This window comes from Molothrus aeneus, chromosome 16, assembly GCF_037042795.1.
Source record: "Molothrus aeneus isolate 106 chromosome 16, BPBGC_Maene_1.0, whole genome shotgun sequence".
NCBI lineage: Eukaryota > Metazoa > Chordata > Aves > Passeriformes > Icteridae > Molothrus > Molothrus aeneus.
This window is the reverse complement of record NC_089661.1, coordinates 8,940,470-8,959,208: the sequence shown is the minus strand read 5'-3', so window position 1 is coordinate 8,959,208 and position 18,739 is coordinate 8,940,470. Positions and strand designations below refer to the sequence as shown.

Genomic DNA, 18,739 nt, shown 5'->3' with positions numbered 1-18,739 from the left:
CAGCAGGGAAAGGCGGCTCTTACAGACCGGGATGCACACAGACGCCTTCCTTTAGGAGCTACGCTACGGGCCACGACTGTTCTGTTGGCACATGTTCACTGTTTTTCCAAGCCTCCATTTACCTGTTCAAAGTTTCTGGTTTAGCTGGTCCCTCTACGCCGTGACACCTTCGGGACTCGGACCGGCAGGGAAGCGGCCGAAGCATCTCCGTCCGTGGAGCGCTCGGGTCGCTGTCGGACGCGGCGTTGCAGAGCCGGACCGAGGGCTGCTCGCTCCCCTCGGCTCCGGAATTACTAACACAGGTTTAAACTCTGGAACCGGAGCTCGGGGGAAGCGAAGGCATCAAGGGCTTACGAATTTGGCCGCGGCTGAACGCGCCACTAGAGTGCTCGCCACCCTGGGTCCGCCACCCGCGCTCCGGCGGGTCGGTCCCGGCAGGTCGGTCCTGGCAAGTCTCTCCGGCGGTTCGGTGCCGAGGTTCGCTCGCCGGTGCCCGCGGCCGCCGCTCCAGGCGCGGCGCTGTGCCGGGCGGGCGGGCGCGGGGCGGGCGCGGCGCTGACGCCATCGCGGCGGTGCTGGCGGAGCTGCCCGATGGCCGCGGCCGAGCCGGCGGCGCGGAAGCGGCGGCCCAAGGGGCACTTCGCGGCGGGGGCCGGCCGGGCCAAGCGGCCCCGCGGCGCCGGGCGGCAGCTGGAGGCCGGCATGCGCGGCATCCTCATCACCTGCAACATGAACGAGCGCAAGTGCGTGGGGGAGGCCTACAGCCTGCTGGGCGAGTACGGGGACCTGCTCTACGGGCCCGAGCAGGTGCGTGCGGCCCGGCCGGCGGCGCTCGGGGCGGGCTGGCGGGGCGGGGAGCGGCACCCCGAGGCATCGGCTCCCGCTGTGTGTGGGGAGGGAGCCGCGTGTGTGTGGGGAGGGAGCCGCGTGTGTGTGGAAGGAGCTGTGTGTGTGTGGAAGGAGCTGTGTGTGTGGGGAGGGAGCTGTGTGTGTGTGGAAGGAGCCGCGTGTGTGTGTGGGTAAGGAGCCCCGCGTGTGTGTGGAGGGAGCCGCGTGTGTGGGGAGGGAGCCCCGCGTGTGTGTGGAAGGAGCCGCGTGTGTGCACCACGCCCCCGAATGCCCCAGGTTCTGGGCGAGCCCCCTCGCAGCCCCGCTGCCGGCCCGGGCCGTGCCCTGTGTGGCGGGCCCATTGCGGGCTGTGAGCTGGGCACTGCTGCTCGGTGCTCACCAACAAATGGTGCCTCTGTGAAGTTTTCAGATCACGAGGAGAGGCTGTCTGGAAGCGACAGGGAGGAGGATGAGGATGATGTCGAGGCTGCTGTGAAGAAGGAGGTTGGCCAGATCCGTGCTTCGACGGAGCAGAAGCTGCGGCGGTTCCAGTCGGTGGAGAGCGGTGCCAACAACGTGGTCTTCATCAGAACCCAGGGCATAGGTGGGACTTCTGCTGATGCTGAGTAATCCTCTCAAACTGTTAGTAAAAGGCCACAGAGTGTGGCTTCCAAGTAACACGTGTATATCAAACAAATACCGTTCCCTTTGGCCGTGCCACTGAATTTTGTTATGAGTGAAGAAGCTAAACGTAGAGGAAACTGCTTTGACAAACAATCTTGACAAACAATGATTTCGTTTTGATATAGTAAAACAGCTGTTTACATAAAAGGATTTGAGGCTGACAGCAGTGCAGCCAAGTTCTTAGCTTATTATATAGAAGGGGAAGAGGAGAGATGATGCCTTCTATTTGTTGCTCATACCCAACTGTTTTTCTTGTAGAACCTGAGAACCTGGTGCACCATATACTAAAGGATATGCACACCACTAAAAAGAAGAAAACAAGAGTCATTCTGCGCATGCTGCCCATTTCTGGAACTTGCAAAGCTTTTATGGAAGATATGAAAAAATACACAGAAACGTTCTTTGAGCCTTGGTTTAAAGCCCCTAACAAGGGTACTTTTCAGATTGTTTACAAAGCTCGTAATAACAGCCATATGAGTAGGGAAGAAGTAATTAAGGAACTGGCAGGTATGTATGTTTTCAGACAGAACAAGATTGCATGCATAACATGGGTCAGACTATTAAAAGAGGTCATAATGGACATACGCATTTTTTGTTGAATTCTAAAAGCTCCTCTAACACTTAAAAAAAGCTTGACATCAGTATTCCTTGTTGGTGTTTATGTCTTAAGAGACTATAAGCAGAAGAGAGAACAATGTTGATTCTAATTTGCAGCATCAGTTATATGTGCTTTGAAATGCTATTTGGTTTTCTCTCTGGATGCTGTATTGAAATAATAATATTACTATTTTGGTTCAGTATTTGACTCATATAATAGCTCCACCTTGCTCAAGTGTTTTATTGAATGGATAAAAATGAAGAGAGAGGAGGCAAGATCCCTCTCCATTATAGCAAATTAGTTTTGTAATTGCTTAATGGTTGGAACAGAGCAGGACTCTCAGAATGTACCACCAGCAGGACTGAAGAAACCGAAAAATTTTCTCACTGCAATTGCTGAGAAACAAGACATGCTTATGCTCTTAAACAGTTTTCCCAGCATCTTTTAAATTGCATCTTCTTTTACAGGAATTGTGGGCAGCCTCAATCCAGAAAACAAGGTTGATCTTAATAATCCACAATACACAATTGTGGTGGAAATAATAAAAACCGTCTGTTGCTTAAGTGTGGTGAGAGACTATGTTCTGTTCAGGAAATACAATCTGCAGGAGGTGGTGAAGAGCAACAAAGAAGATGCACAACAAAACCCATCAAGTGTGACAGAAGAACAGAATTCAGAGGTAGCTAAAGCAGAAACTGAGGAGCAGAAGAAGAGCTCTAAAGAAGTAAAAGAAGAAAACAAGAATCAAAGTGAAATAGAATCTGAGCCCAAGGGGAATGTTGCTCTGATAGTAGAAAATGTGATATAAGGGAAAGCTGAATGTAATCCAAACATATAAAAAAAAGTTGCCCTAGAGTTCTGAAAGGGTTTTGGAATGAAGAGAGGGGTTTTGTTTTGAAGTCCTGGTTTTAAAATCCACAAGTGTAAGAATTTTAATGCTCGTTGCAGGTGGAACTGACATTTCAGCAGATGTAAGGGTGCTCAAGAGTGCATCACCTTTCTGGTGAAGCTTGCTGTCCTCCTGCAGCTTTGTTCTGCATTTCCTGTACCTGGCACACAAAGCAGGGGTCTGTGCATGTATATGTAGATGTGGCCACCCTGACATGTATGGACTCTCCTTTGTTATATCTGGAGGCTACAGAAGCCAAAAAGCAGCACAGAGGCAGCTCTGAGCAATTATTGTCAGAGAGAGATCTGGAAAAGAGTTGGTTGCAGAGGATTTTGGGAAGGGAGTGAGCTGACAGCTGCAGAACTTGGTAACATTTTTCTGTGTGAACAGCAGAATGAGGTAAATCTAATAATTTGATGGAGGGATTTATACATATATTTATATATATACACAGATATGCTGTCTTGACTTGAATGGAAAGAACTGTTACATATATAAATACTTGAATATTATGAGATGATTTAGATTGGACTGTTTTAGAACAATAGAAGTACAGTGCAGGCATTGCAGATGGTTTTATCAAAAACTACATGTGTGTTTACATTAGCTGTGTATGCAGCACTTACTGGTTTATAGTAAATGCTGTAATCACTGAATGGAATCCTTTTGAGTAATTTCCTGCAGATAGCCTTTTGCTGCTCTTTCCAAAGACTCAATCCTTGAGGGATTTTATAAAGTGTTTCTTGTTTTATTTTTTTTTCTTAAGTCTCAAAAGTTTGAATTGAAATACTGATTGGAAGCTTCTTATGAAAGAAGCCCTCCATTATACCATACTAGATAAGGGGAATTAAATTTTAATTTTTGGTACAGTTTTAACTTTTTGTATCAATTTTGTTTCAGATTGAGGGTAATGCTAGTGAGTCTTTCTGTTGTCTTATTGTTGCAGTGGACTGTCCCTGTGACCCCTAAAAACCACCCAAAACCAGTGCAGCTATAACTTGCTTTCCAACAGGGTTTTGAGTATGCCTCCTGTAGAACTTTCTAGCTTTAGTATTTCATTTCTAGCATAAAAGCCTGTGTGTTGCTAATGGGAAAATACTTATCTTGAAGAACAGAATTTGTTACTTCTCTTGGTTTAATGAAAAGGACATGTTCAAGACTTTCATAATTTATATTTTCTTCTTCTGTCAAAATTGTTTCAGAAGTTGGAAAATGAAGAGGACTTTTATTTCCCTAGTCCTGTCTCCATTGCAGCCCATTTATTAAAACTCTGCTTTCTTATGTCCTGTGGTGTTTTCTTTAAATTTTTGAAGATTTTTTGTGTGTGGATTAAAACCATCAATGTCTGAGTCATACAAAGGAAAGAACCATCTGAGACCAGACACAAAGGCAACTGTGAATGTTTATTGGTGGCTGATGTTGGTCATCGTGATTCATGACAGCCTGCTTAACTTCTAAGGACAAAACTCAGGGTAATTACTGGGATTTTTTGTTTTCTTTCCTCCTCTCTCTCACTGACCTGTCTGCCTACAGGGCTTATAGTTTACTTCTGATTTTTCACAGTTGGCTCTTACTGAACATTCATTGTTTAGACATTAATTCCCTGCCTTTTCTGCTGTGCCTTCACTTTTGGGCTCAGTGGTTCCCCCATGCTCAAATGGTGCTTCAGTGTTTTGAATTCAAACCTTCATGGACAAGCCATAAAACATTATTATGATCTCCCTCACACGAAAAACCAAATAATTGCTGTCACTGCCAGTGCTGAGGAAAGATGCTACCTGCCCAAACATCAGCTGAAGAGGTGATACATTGATGGTGGAATGTGGTGTACTGAATTTGTCCTGATGCTGACTTGAAACTCAAGGATGGTATGAAACCCTGGCCCTGAGATTCACTCTTCCTCTTGTGCTAGATTAGAACTCAGATTGGCTTGAGAAACTTGTAGATAATTTAAGAACAAGCCAATCTCACAGCCTCAGTGTTTTCCAGTACTGACTTGCCTTTCTTGAGGGTCAAAACTGTGAAATTAAAGTAAGAATTTAATTGTAATTCAGTTCATTTATCATTTCAGTAGTGAAATACAGTAGGGGAGAGCTTTAAGTAACATCAGTAACTCCTACTGATTGGAAGCAGCTGGTAATATCCTGTGCCCAAAAGAATCATGCTGCAAAATCCTTCCTGTATTATATTCCTATTCAAAGAGCAATCACCCTGTGGTTATGCCATCTTAAAACAGCTAATCCTGTAAACCTAAGAGGCTTAGTTTTGTGGCCTGCCTGGAAAACAACATGAAATATGAGTAACTGTTCATTGTGGGCATGGTGTTCTTACATTTAAGACTGCTCTTGGATCAAACTGTGGTGTGGCAGGTACAAAAATGGATGAAAAAGGCTCTGCCAGGACTGCTGTTTGTTGGCTTGGCATGCAAGCACTGCTCACTCCTGCAAGGTTGTGTGTGGGCAGTGCCTCCCCAGCCCAGCTGTGTCCTGGGGCTGGCTGGTGGCTCCTGCTGCCCAGGAGCTCCACTGCAGAGCCCCAGAGCACTCAGCTGAGGCAGCCAAGGACATGGGCAGCAGGGAGGTCAGGGCAGTTATCCTGCCAGGCAGACTGCCAGTGATCTGTCTAGAGGATTCCTAAGGGCATTAAGTTCATTTTACAGTTCCCTTTTTAGCCTTTCATGGTGAAAAGCCATTCACAGTAGCCTTATTATCATCAGGTTTTAGGAATATGGAATAATTTGTATAGAATATTTGTCTTTTAGAGAGTAAATATACCACAGCTGTCAATAGAAGTAATTCCTGCCTGCTTTTCTGTGTTTTATGGTCTTATATACCAAATGTAGACATCATAAGGCTACTTACTTTATAATTAGCAGTTTGCCTATTCCTTAATATTGCTTCTGTATATAAAAAAGGGACTGAGTTGCCTCTTCTCCTACCCCCTTAGAGGTATCTCATTTCAATCTTATTAATCATTCATTAATAAGATACAAGTGTTCAAACATGAGGACATTTCCACTGGAGATAACTCTAACAGGGTTTAGGTAGAAGGCACTTACTTGAGCAAATGGCTGAAGTTCAGCCACTCAGCCCTGCTGAGACACCATCAGCTTTGTTTTCAGAGACTGGCACTGGATGCACCTGAGTCCACCCCAGGAGCAAGAGCATGGATTACAATAACACACCTGGCCTTCGAAGCCAGCCATCGATGGCAGATGGCAGGTGCTGTCAGTTGTGTTGTCCCTGGGATGATGATGACACCTGAAAGTGCAATAAAATTGGAAATGTATTAGGTATTTTTCCCTTTCAGTCCTGATCACAGCTTTTCCTGATTTGTTGGCTACCAGCACCATTCAATCCAGAAATGAGAAGGTGGTAAAACAAGTCTCACACATCTGAGCTTGAATAGAGAAGTGCAGACTTGAAGTACAGGATAGCTCCTTTGCTGCAGGCACAGAATGCATAACTCTGAGGCAGAAAACACTGGCAGCTTTGAGTCTGTCACAGTTAAACTGATTTAACCCAAGCCGCAGAAAGTGAAAGAAAAATGATGAAGGTAATTACATCAATTGTTAGTGACTACCCCAGTCCCCCCTTTGATTGTCAGATGTTCAAGCAAGGAAGTCAAATAAGAAATATAATTGTTAAATGAATTAACTTCTGGCATAGAAGGTAAGAAACAATCTACAGACCACTAGGAATTACACAATTCACCTGTTTGAATACAAGCCATGCTCAGCTGCCACTACTCTGAGATTTGAGCTCCATTTAATTTCATCTCCCTTTCCATTTCTGCTCCTAAAGAATTAAAGTCTCAGCTGCCCTCTGGTTTCAGTAGTGCAAGCTCAGATCCATTAAGATTAATGTAATGGACACAGCATTTTGTGCATTTGTTTTCTATTTTTGACCTCAGACAATATTGAGTTTGGTAGCTGGAAAGCAAAGAAATATCCATGTCAGAGCTTGAGGGTGTGAAGGAGGCAAGATCCACCTGCAGAACCCTCCGGGCACAAGCCTGGGACTTCTGTTTATCAGCCAGTTGATGACAATTAGTTGTCCTGAAAGGTCACATGAACACTTTTACAGAACCAGGAACATCTGAGATAAGTAACACTGTGCTTCTTTTTTTTTTTTTTTTTTTTTGGTTCACAGGTGTTTTTATGCTCAATACAGCCTTTGCCATAGAGTTCAGCTACTGCTTATATCTTCTGAATCAAGTGCTGTAGCAGCATGGTGTGAAGTGCAAGGGCTACAGAGAGGTAACAAGAAATGTGAGATGTGACCTAGCAGGGATGATCTAAACCTCTGCTGTTCCCATAACCTTGGAACAGCTTGACTGTTATGGAAATATCTCACAGTCTGAACTGACACCTCAGCCCAGGAAATCCTTGATTGTATTTAATCCTGAAACTCTATGCAACCCAGTACTGGCTAGACCTGGAAGTCTGATCACCAACAATATTAAAAAACATTCTCACAAAATAATATTTGGCACAGAGTTACATATATTGTGGCTCTCAGTAAAAGCACTGCAGATAGAAAAAATAAGGACTAGTCCATTTTTCCTTCTATCACTATTTTCAAAAACCTTTTCTCCCATGTACATTTAAAGTTATAGAGAATATATTGCTTTAGAAATGTTTCAAAGCAGCAGAACAGCAATGTGTATCTTCCACCCTTATTCAGAAGGCTGTTGTCTTAACACTGACAGGAATCAGGATGGAATACACAAAATGGAATACACAAAAGTCCAGGATGAGCATGTTCTGGTGAGGAGCTCAGCAGCAAAGAGTACCACTCTGTTTCTCAGTTTCTTCCTCTGAATGTTCCCAGAACAATAACTATCTTTGATAGTTATTGAACAAACCCCAACTTGTCTGCACAGAGAAAAAACAACATGAGTTAGCAGTTTCATTACAAACTGTTCTCCTTTTCTGTGGCAAGCCTGCAAATTTAAAAGTTTCAGGCTCTTTTTAGGATTTAGCTGGCAGACAGCACATCAATCCCAGTGCCCAACAAAAAGAGTAAGTTCTGGTTTAGAGAAACAAGGAATATCAATTGGTTGACTCAGTAATTCCTCAAGTCAGTAGTGCAGGACAAACACACCCCCCTGAAACAGCACAGCCTTGGTACCACTGAGGGGTTCTGTGTGTTTGCTTGAACACCTGGGCAGTGTGACTGAGCAAAGGCTCCTGCCCACACATCAAACAGAAATGCTTTGATTCACCAGTGGGTTTCTTCCTTTTTTCCTGGTCAGGTTCAGGTTATCATTGCAGAACTGCAAGAACATGTTGGAAAGTCTGTCTGACCCAATGTGCCTGCTCTGTCTGAGCAGGCTATGCTGCAACAGAGAAGAAACCTCCTGAACAAGCCCTTCCCTGCTGGAATGAACAATTTGTGCCACTACCAGGGCTCAGGGAAAAGTCTAGCCAGCTCTGTTTAAAGCCCAGCACAGACCAATACCAAAAACCTAGAAACATGTTGCAGGATTATACTTTTAAAATTGCTTTACAATCAATTTACTTTCAAAGTTCATAGTTAGATTATATTTAAAAATTTATTACTTACATGGAACAAATGTATTACTTTTAATATCTGATCACTTCAAAGTGGATTACTTTTCCAAAAAGTACTCACATTTGAAATCTGAATGCCCTTAAAAAGAATCAGATGCTGAAATTGTGAGCAGATCATATTTTTCAATGTTTTTTCGATTGCAGTTAAAGATCTAATCCAATTTCCTGTTATTCTCTCCAAAAATGGATTACATTTAAAATACAACATTACATTTAAAATATCCAACGTGTTTTTCTTCTGTTCTGACTGACTGAAGGAGAGAAAAATTAATCTCTCAGAACAAAGCTGTAATTCAGGTAAAGGGAAGGGAAGTTTAAAACCCTGCTACAGCCATGTTAGAGCACAAGCTTATTTTGTTCACTTTTCTTCTGGTAGAATCACATTAAACAAACGACTTGCTCCCCTGGGGGATTTAATTTTCTACACTCACTAGAAGCCTGTGAGGTTGTGTTTGAGGATAACTTTATTTTGGATTTTAAGGACTGTCAAGGAACCCATTAACAAATTAGCAGCTGCTGAGCTCTGTTGCTCTGCCACAGCTGATGGAAGCTCAGACAGTGATGGTGAGTTCTGAATCTTAAATCTAACACTTGAGTGTGATGGTCAAACTTGGCAAATTACATCTTCTCTTACTGATCTTTTCAATAACAAACCCTTTTCAAAGAGATAAGCTGATGTACATTTCATTTATGATTTGCAGATGTACATTTCATTTATAATTTGTGTTCATTTTTTATTCTTACAGGATGACTGTTTAGACATAGATCAAGTATTAGCAGAAAAGTTGGTTTTATAGCAACAATCTGAAATCCTTTTAAATAATTAAACTTATCTAAAGGCTGTTCTGTTTCCCATTAAAGCTTAATTCCAAGTTTTGGTATTGTGGGAAAGGAGGTGAAATTGTAGATCACTTATAAAATGCTCCTGCTCAATAGACTGGCTAAATTAACTCATGCTAAGTCACAAAAATCACAATGCAGAAAATCCGAAGGACCAAGTTCCAAACCCATTCTGGAAATGCATTAAGCATTTCAAGACATAAAACTAAATATTAACTTTCTTACTAATGTCAGCATAGCAGTTTTATGCACCAAATGCATACAAAACCCATATATTTATATATACTGTATATAGGTATATGTGCAACATTAAGCACATACTGTTTCTACAACTAACTAATTTCTCATTATGCATAACAGCATCATCTATTAATTCTCACATACTGAACATAATCTCAATTCCAATTTCATTTACCTCAGAGGGGTTTTTAAAGCAAAAGATGGGATCTTATGTTCATATCTGTTTCAGAATACTTCCAGCCTTGCAGTGAGAAGTTCACTCCTGGCTAGTGCTTGGAAGAGACAAGACACTTCCAAAAGAAAAGATACCTACACATGGTTCTCATCCTACCACCAAAAATGTGGATTTTGAACCTATCCAATAAAGCTGCTAATCCCCCATCTGTAACAATGCATTTTTAGGACTTTTACGTCCACTATCCAGTGGCACCAGAAAAGATGTTCTTTTCCAACCTCTTCATAATGTTGCATTTTTGGAACTCATATAGTGACCATACCAGTCATCATGTCCTTTCCATAAGCTTTGGATGTCAGGGTAAACTCTCAGGAAATAATGAATTAAAATATATTTGATGTAAAATACCTTTTCAAATGTGGGCATTATATTTTTATTGTCTCTCAAGAATAACATCAAATAGAAGCTGGGCTGCAAGAGGGATGGTGAGGAAGTCTCAAAGGGAAAGGCTATTGAAAATTTTATTTTTCACCCAGAATAATACAATTCAGTCAGATACTGACATTGGAAACTCTGCAAGCAGGCACAAATATCACATCTTGATTTTACCTGTAGTTTTTTGCGCTCAGGCACTTAACAAAAAGAGATCAGAATGATGGCAGCTATAGTAGTGAAATGTATATAGTGCTAATGGAATGGAAGAAGTTCTGTTGAATTCCAAACAATGCTATATCCGTCCCCACTCTTTATCTCTTAATTCATTCCTCTTGATCTTCCCAGTGACTGTCTTTGGCAGCTCTTTGACAAATTCCACCTAGATAAAATAAAGAGAGAAGGCAATGCAGCATGTTCTACAGAGCTGGTTTTCCAAGACTCTCCAAGCATATGTGGAAAACTGAGAGGGCTCCCATCAGTAAGAGCTGCCTGCCTCAAATCCAAGCCAAACCAAAAAGCACATTGTGCCACTTGTGAAACCATCTCTGTGGCTGCCTCTCAGCTGGCCAAACTGAGTACAGTAACTCATAGCAGAAGGGCAAATGCCTGAATGATATCAGAGGTCAGAGATGAATGACAAAAAGAAGAAAGAAAGGATGCTCAAGCCCCAGGGTCTTTAATGGTTCTTAGTTCTGTGAGTTCTGCTCAATTTATCTAAGGCATTGAAGTAGATCTTTTCCTGTGGTGCTGGGATTACTAAGAAACACCAAGTGTATCCTCTTGGGCTTGTGTCAGTTTATTACTTGTAATGATCAGTGGATAAAAACTTCTTTAGATTCGGTCATATGCTACCTTAAAGGCATGGGAAGTGCTTGTTTGAAGGTTAAACACAAAATGGAGAATTATGATTGTGAGTCTGACTTAGAACATGGAGATCTGACTGGGATATACAAAACCTAGAAAATTTTGAGAAGTTTGAATAAGTACTTTTCACAAATTCATGAAAAACATTCTAAATTAATGTTATTTAGGAAAGGTCTTCTGGAGCCAGTGAAATGAATCTTTATTGCTGTCTCTTTCAAGTGAATAATGAAAATCTAAATGGTAATTCTCCTGAGATTTAGGGAAGGGTGCCCTGCTTTAAAGTTTCCCCTCAGAAATATTTACCTTTCTAGGGTATTTATATGGAGCAGTAGTTTTCTTAACATGGTCCTGCAAGTCACGAGTTAAGCTTGTCAGGTCAGTGGATGAAAAGGTTGGGGACAGAACCACAAATGCTTTCACAACCTGTAAGGTAAAATTAACAAGAGATATCTGACACTACCTTTATTTAAGGGCTGATGTGCAGTTACCAGAGAGCAGCACTGCTCAGAGTCACAACAGTCACAAGGAACAGAGAAACCAGCACAGGATAAGAAATGATTGTGCCCAGCTTCTGCATGTGTATGTGCAGAAGGGAAAGTCTAAAGGACAGCTTTTGTGCCCTCATTACAAATAAGACCCTTTTCCCTTCTCAGCAGCAGCCAAGAGGAAGGGGCAATAAAATGTGTCTCTGTGGAGTTCTCTCTGAAGCTAAGGGACATTTTGTTTCTCTCTGAAGTTCACACTGAGGACAGTAAGCACTGTTATCCTGGCACAGGATTGTGCATTTACCACACCTGCAGCCCATGTCTAATTCTCAGGCAAGTGCAGTAGAACTTTGGCCACACCAAGAGTCATAAATCACAATTTAAGTGTACAGACAAATGCTTAAGAACAAAGGCAAAGTAAACATCACAGTAGTGTTCTCCACAGAGAAGACTTTTCTGTTTCTCCACAGAAAAGAAACTCAGAAGAACAAAGGCATGTAAATGGGAAGGGATTTTGCTTGTCAGCCCCACTAGGATTATCCATGATGGAAGTAGGTGTGGTGCTCAGGGACATGGTGTATTTGTGGATCTGACAGTGCTGGGTTCATGGTTGGACTCAATGATCTCAGAGGTATTTTCCAAGCTAAACAATTCCATTATTCTAAGATGGCATTATTGACTTAGAGCGTAAGTTCTTCAGTGAAGTAGAACTTCCTTGATATCATTATATATTTGGACAAATGCATTGCTTTCCCCCTCCATTCAGCATCCTTACCTCTCCTCTGAGGGGGTCTGGGCTGCTGACAACAGCTGTTTCTACCACAGCTGGGTGTTCTATCAGGGCACTCTCTACTTCAAATGGCCCAATGCGATACCTAGGTCAGGAAAAAGAAAAATGAGGTTTGGCTCTTGCTTTTTGTCTGGAAAAAACAGTACCAAAAGTTTTTAAATTTTCATGTTGAGAAAAAAATCCAAAACCAAATCAATAACCAGCTATAGAAGTTTTAGGCAAAATGGGACAGCTGTCTGGGTTAGAAGTAGGAGCATTTCATAGTGGTCTTTGTGGCAGAGGACTGCTGGGGCTGTGGATACCTCTCCATCTGTCCCCTCTCCTTGGGGCTCTTAGGCTGGAGCTCCATCCCACCCTGTAGCTGGGGTCTGCAGCAGCAGCCTGTGCCACATCATGGAATCACATCATACAATATCAAGTTCTTTCCTTTCAACATGTTAAAAATAAATTGTTTCAAAAGCTCTTGGAATCCAATAGTGGTTCCTTCAATTTTAGTAAAAAAATTCATTAGATAAACATCCCTCCTTTGCCAACTGAAGTCTTCATTCTTTGTTGAAACACACGAGATGTTGCAGGGGAAATGGATCCATCACAGAGATGATACTGCAGGTCTTTGAAAAGCTAATAATAACAGCAAGTATTCCAAAATCAAGAGGTCAATACATTCCAGTCACAGGATTATGATGCCAGAAGCTCACATGTAAGAATATCCAACACAACATGTGAGGACTTACAATGGCAGGTTTAGAATGGGTGTGTGCAGACTAACCCTGAAGAAATGATGATGTCATCGTCTCTGCCAATAAACTGGAAATATCCCTCTTCATCCATAGTCCCTCTGTCTCCAGTGACATAAAAATCCCCACGTTCACTTTCTGCAGTTTTCTTAGGGTTATCCTTAAAGTGGTTTACAAGCAGTAGTTTAGATTTTTAGCAAGCATTTGCTATACATTATGTTATAACACAAATAACATCAAATGCACTGCAACCTAATTTTTCAGTCAAGGATGTACTGATATTGCTATAAGATACAATAAAATAGGTTTAAAATAATTTCTATTCTTTAAGAAAAAAAATAACTTGATCCTAAATTATTTTCTTTCCTTTTCTAACACTCACCAATTCAAATAAACAAATTACTCTGGTAATAAATAATAAAATAGTGAAAAATGTTCAGCCTTTAGGACCACTATGCAACTGGGGAGCTTTTGGGGAGATTGGTAGTGGTGGCAAGGAATAAAATAAAGTTCTTACTAAATATTCAGAGAAAAAACCAAGTGGCCTTATAGGTTTGCTTCTGATGGCAATTTCCCCCTGTTGTCCTGGAGGCAGGATATTGGCATTTTTGTCTACGATCTAGAATGAAAAACAGTTCTTATTTTAGTCCAATGGAAAAACAAACTCCAAACACAAATCCAACCAAACAAAAAATCCCCCATGACAGAATCTAAAGAGCAGTCAACAAACCTGAACATCATAAAGGGGAGCTGCTTTCCCCATTGATCCAGGTTTAATCTTCATTCCTTTAGAAACAGAGCAGATTATTCCCTGTAAAAAATCAAAATCAAACCAAAGCTTTTCAAAAGAAAATTGCTACATTCACACTTAATTCATTAAATGTAGTTTCTAGACTAATTCTAAAGTAAGGAATTAAGATTCATAGGATCCTATATGTCAGTGCTGTATGGTATAGATAAGCAAAATCGTAAAACTCCCTGAAATAATCCTGTTCCATTCTCTGTGAAAAATTCATGTCCTCTGCTACCCAGTCTTCTTCCCTTAGACTCAAACTCTGCCCTCTTGACTGACACTGTTACTTGGAATTAGCTTAAGGACATTTGTGGAAATATTACAGCACATTCCCTCCCAAACCCTCATGTTCCTGGCAGGTTCTGTGAGGAGAGCCATGAGAGGGAGTTCTTTCAGAGGTTACCAGGGAAGGGAATTACTGAAATATTCACAGAAATGTGAAGGAGGAAACACACTGTGTTCTTACAAAACAAACCTTACAGCAAAAAGAAATTCCAGAGATTTAATAGGCCATTGTCCCTACAGATGTACCATTTCAGTCTGGCCATACACTTCATGGATGTCCAGCCCAGTGTAGCTCTTCCACTGCTCCATGACTTCTGGGTTGAGTGGTTCCCCTCCACTCATGCAGTACTTCAGGCTCTTGAATTTGTATCTTCACAGGGAGTTAAAAACAAGAAAGGCAACACTTAAATCTAGAGGGGGAGACCAGGAGCAGGCAAGGGTGAATGCCATGGGAGAGCTGTTCACTGGGAGAGTTAGTGCCACAAAGTGGGGAAATCAGAGGGGCCCTGATCCTTCTGCTCCCAATACAACAAGGATATAGCTCTGTGCTCAACACTCTCCATAAGCAGCAGTCAGAGTTAAACATGTGAAAAATAAAATTGTTGCTGAAGTCAGCTGGGATTATAAATAAACCAGTACTGATCTGCTGAGCCAGGGCCCTGATTGCTGACCCTCTGCAACGGGCCAAGGGAGAAAGTTCAAGATGGAAGGAAGGAACAATGACAGGCAGTGAGAACTGGAACAGGGGGTGAGGTACAACTGCCACAACAAATAATTCCCTCACAGTTATGCTGACATGCACTTTCTAGGATGAAGCCCTTCCCAAACTCTGGACAATCAATGTGGTAGACAAAAATTATGACAAAGTATTTAACAGACTCTCAGTTTCATACTCACAAGTGCAGTAGCATAAGTCTCAAATTTCTGAGGGAAAACATCAAGTTTCTCTGATCAAAAACCTCAGCAAAACTTAAATTTTGCATGATGGTCAAGGATTTCTTGTCAAGGATATTTTAAACTAAATTATTACCCTATTTTGGGTCAAGCAGTTAGATATAGGAGATGACTAAGTTTAGTTAGGGTAAATTAAACATTACTAAATAATTTTTTACATACTTGGACAGATCATTTTGCACCAGCATGCGGAACAATGTTGGAGCACCGACCAGGGCATCAATTGGGAATCTGCAGAGAGTCTAGAGGGTTAAACAATAAGAAGGACATGTGAAGCTCAGCCAAAAAACTGCCTTTGGAATGTACAGTAAACAGGTGACACAGAAAGGAGAAGTACATTTGCCCCCTATGTAAAAGCACCACACCCTCTGTTGGGTGAGGAACCCTCCTGCAGTTGGTGCAATATGCAGAGACTGTAGATTTGATTACAAAAAGCCCATGCTAACACATCTACCTGACAAGAGGACTGCACAGCTTGGGGCATGGCCAGAATAGCTCCTCTGTCTACATCACAGGGAGGTGTTCACTTTCATCTTGGCTGGTGTGGGCACAGAAACATTTCATTTCTGCATTAATACCCTCTGATACTATTTCCACAGTCACTAAAGTGAATGGCAGTCATTTATTGCTGCTTTTGGATGATTTTTGTTCACGTGCTCACTGGCTATGAGCAAAATGTATGAATGGATTGCATGTTTGTTCCCTTCTGTATACAATAAAAATGTAAACAGAACAGGGCTTTACACAACAAATACAGTATCTCAAACACAACCCCCATGAAATCTATGGATGCTATCAAAAATTGGTTTTGGCATGCTTTCTGCAGATGAATACATTTCCATGAGTTTTTCCCTTACATTTAGGATAACTTCTGAGTCAGTCTGCGGTAGGTTATGTATAAAGATACATGACCCAAAAACCCAAGGATCAAAAAAAGATGCTATTGAAGTTAGTATCCATCCTGTGTCTGCAGTGTTCCATATCATTTGAGAGCAAGTCAAATCCAACCAGTACCTGATAGAGAAAAAAAAAAGGATAATAAAATATACCCAGAAAGAGGGTAAAAGATATTAATTGGAAGATTGAGACAGTGGGGTGACCCTAGTCCCTAGCAATTTGATGGAGTTTTTACTCTGATTTCAAAGGGAGAAAGGCTGGGGATATACATTGGTATTTCTTATTCAGTAATTTTTTACAATAGCTCTACTATGCAGCTTCAATTGTCTTATGTTCAACCAGGCTTAACTCTTTCATACCTTTCACTTAAAAGGGGTCTGAAACCAAGACTGCCCTGGGAATGTAGAGTCATCTTTGGAGAACCTGTAGTTCCACTGGTAAAGAAGATCATCATTGGGTCTTGAATCCTTGTTTTGACACAGGAATGGTCAGCAGATTGATTTCTGCAAAAAGGAGAATGTAATTATAACTTCAATGGTTGCAGTTAATGTAAATGAGTGCTTGTGGGAACAGGTCTGCTCTGTCCTCATGACTGCAGTGACACTCACTCATACTTACTGGTACAGCTCAGTGAAGTTCAGCCATCCCTCCCTGCTGCCTTTGGACACCATTAGCTTGGTTTTCAGGAGCTGGCACTGGGATGCCACCGAGTCCACTGCAGGAGCCAGTCTGTCAGTGGTAATGATGCACGCAGCCTTTGATGCCTGGAGTCGGTACAGTATGTCTTTAGCTGATAATTGGGATGTTCCTGGGATTATGACAATTCCTGGAAGACAGATAAAGTTAGTTTGTGTTGGCATTTTTTCTGTATCTTACTCTTTTCTAAGAATCCAAGTTATTAAATATTCCCAAACTGATCTCTAATATCATTTGCCCTGGTGTTCCCCAGCCAAACAGTTAGATTAGATTAATGCAGATGCCTGTGCTCTCCTGTCAGCAATTAAATGTGGATCTGTCTGCTGACTTCCATGGCTCTTCCCTGCCTTCTGGCATTTTCTTGCCCACTGCATGAGCTGGTGCAAACCCTTCAGGACTGCCTGGCAGCCAGTCCGCCCACTGGACTATTACACTATTTTTCCTTGATAAACCATATCCATTCTTGATCCTCTCAACTGATTTGCAATGATCATTTGACCTCACTGACCTGCTCTCATACAAGCCACCTTGACCAGCCACCATTCTGGAATTCGTGGTAGGATCAGGATAAGCCTGTCTCCCTTCTGCAGTCCACATTCTTTAGTCAGTACATTGGCCACTTTCCGAGACAGGAACCCCAGCTCCTCAAAGCTCCACTTCACTTCTTCTCCTTTGCCATTTACCCACCAGAAAGCAGGGTTTGATGGTCTCTTTCCAGCCTATGAAACATAGGAATTTAAACATAAAATATTTTCTTCTGAAAGACCATGAAATAATGCACAGATACCTGTAAATTATGGAAGATCTGAGTATTTGACATAGCTGGCATATAAGCTATTTTTTTTCTTGTCCTTAAAGGATCAAGATTTGCTATTTATCAAGCTCAGTTATTCCCAATAGATTCTCTTTTTCTGAACTTGAAATGTTTACCAGCCTAATTGTCTCCAGATCCAAGTCCTAGTCTGGATCCTATTTCAGTTTAAGCCTTTTACTGTGCATTAATGGTCCTACAAAATAACAATAAATAAAGCAAGAAACAATGAACTTTTGTATAATTTTCAATGCGAATTTCATTTGGCAACTGATTGCTTTTATAAAGAAGAAATCCCAGCTTATTTCAAATGAAATTTCAAATTAAAGTATCTCATTGGCACAACAGAAGATCACCTACCTTTTCAATCTCAGACCATCTGTCCAGTACATCACTTGCAAAGTTAAAGTACTTTGGTATTTCCTGTTTGCCCTGTCTGATGGACTCATATTGGGAATGCACATCAGAGGAAAGCAGCCTGGGGTGTCCATGGAAAGTCCTATTAGGAGGTTTCAGAATCCACAAGAGTTTTAGATTCTGTAACTTCAACAGCAGCTTCATGGCAGAAGACTATGTGTCTTAGATGCTGTACACTGTATAAGAAAATTGGAGAATTCTTGCTATGAATCCTGCAATAACAAACAAACAAAAACCGAACCAACAAAAAAAGAGAAATAATATTGAGATTATCCAAAGGTAATCCAGTTCTTCATTAAAGTCACTTAGGCTAGTCAGAGCCAGACTGATTTGAACATGCTAATTACATGTTAAGTTCCTGCTTTCACATATTTTTAGTTTTTAAATTAATTGCCCACAACTCTCCATAGTAAAACACCACATCAGATATTACTTTTTACATTACAAGAATGTTCCTGCTTCATACATTCAGTATCTGATTCTCAATTCCTTTTTCTTTTCTGCTTGTTTCCAAACTAGTTCCATCAAGAATCTCACTGCTTTAGCCTCGGCAGTTGCTGACTGGTTGACCCATTCACATCACCAATCCTAAGAGCCTTCACTTTGTTATGTAGCCACTGAGTTTGATAGAGACTTTTCTACTCATTTTCCTGGCCTGTCTGCTGTGGACAGGAGAGATCAGGAGCTGCTGGGGGAGATCCTCTTCATTCATTCCACTCACCTGTTAGGACATGTTTCCCATATGA

The 18,739-nt window shown here is 41.6% G+C and overlaps 2 protein-coding genes across 2 annotated transcripts; one reads left to right on the top strand and one right to left on the bottom strand.

The window, feature by feature from the left end:
- The first annotated feature begins 591 nt into the window (after positions 1 to 591).
- THUMPD1 (THUMP domain containing 1) lies at positions 592 to 4,280 on the top strand. Its single transcript, XM_066560741.1, has 4 exons — positions 592 to 807; positions 1,252 to 1,432; positions 1,771 to 2,019; positions 2,578 to 4,280. The coding sequence occupies exons 1-4, from the start codon at positions 592 to 594 to the stop codon at positions 2,916 to 2,918; spliced, it is 987 nt and encodes a 328-aa protein (XP_066416838.1). The 3' UTR covers positions 2,919 to 4,280.
- Positions 4,281 to 10,271: 5,991 nt separating this feature from the next.
- LOC136563438 (acyl-coenzyme A synthetase ACSM4, mitochondrial-like) lies at positions 10,272 to 18,137 on the bottom strand. The gene is made up of 13 exons (XM_066560821.1): positions 17,937 to 18,137; positions 17,274 to 17,484; positions 16,688 to 16,895; positions 16,429 to 16,572; positions 16,030 to 16,186; positions 15,335 to 15,414; positions 14,465 to 14,588; positions 13,871 to 13,951; positions 13,658 to 13,759; positions 13,173 to 13,300; positions 12,389 to 12,488; positions 11,432 to 11,551; positions 10,272 to 10,643 (listed from the first exon to the last, which is right to left on the bottom strand). The coding sequence occupies exons 1-13, from the start codon at positions 18,135 to 18,137 to the stop codon at positions 10,557 to 10,559; spliced, it is 1,743 nt and encodes a 580-aa protein (XP_066416918.1). The 3' UTR covers positions 10,272 to 10,556.
- Between the last annotated feature and the right edge of the window lie 602 nt (positions 18,138 to 18,739).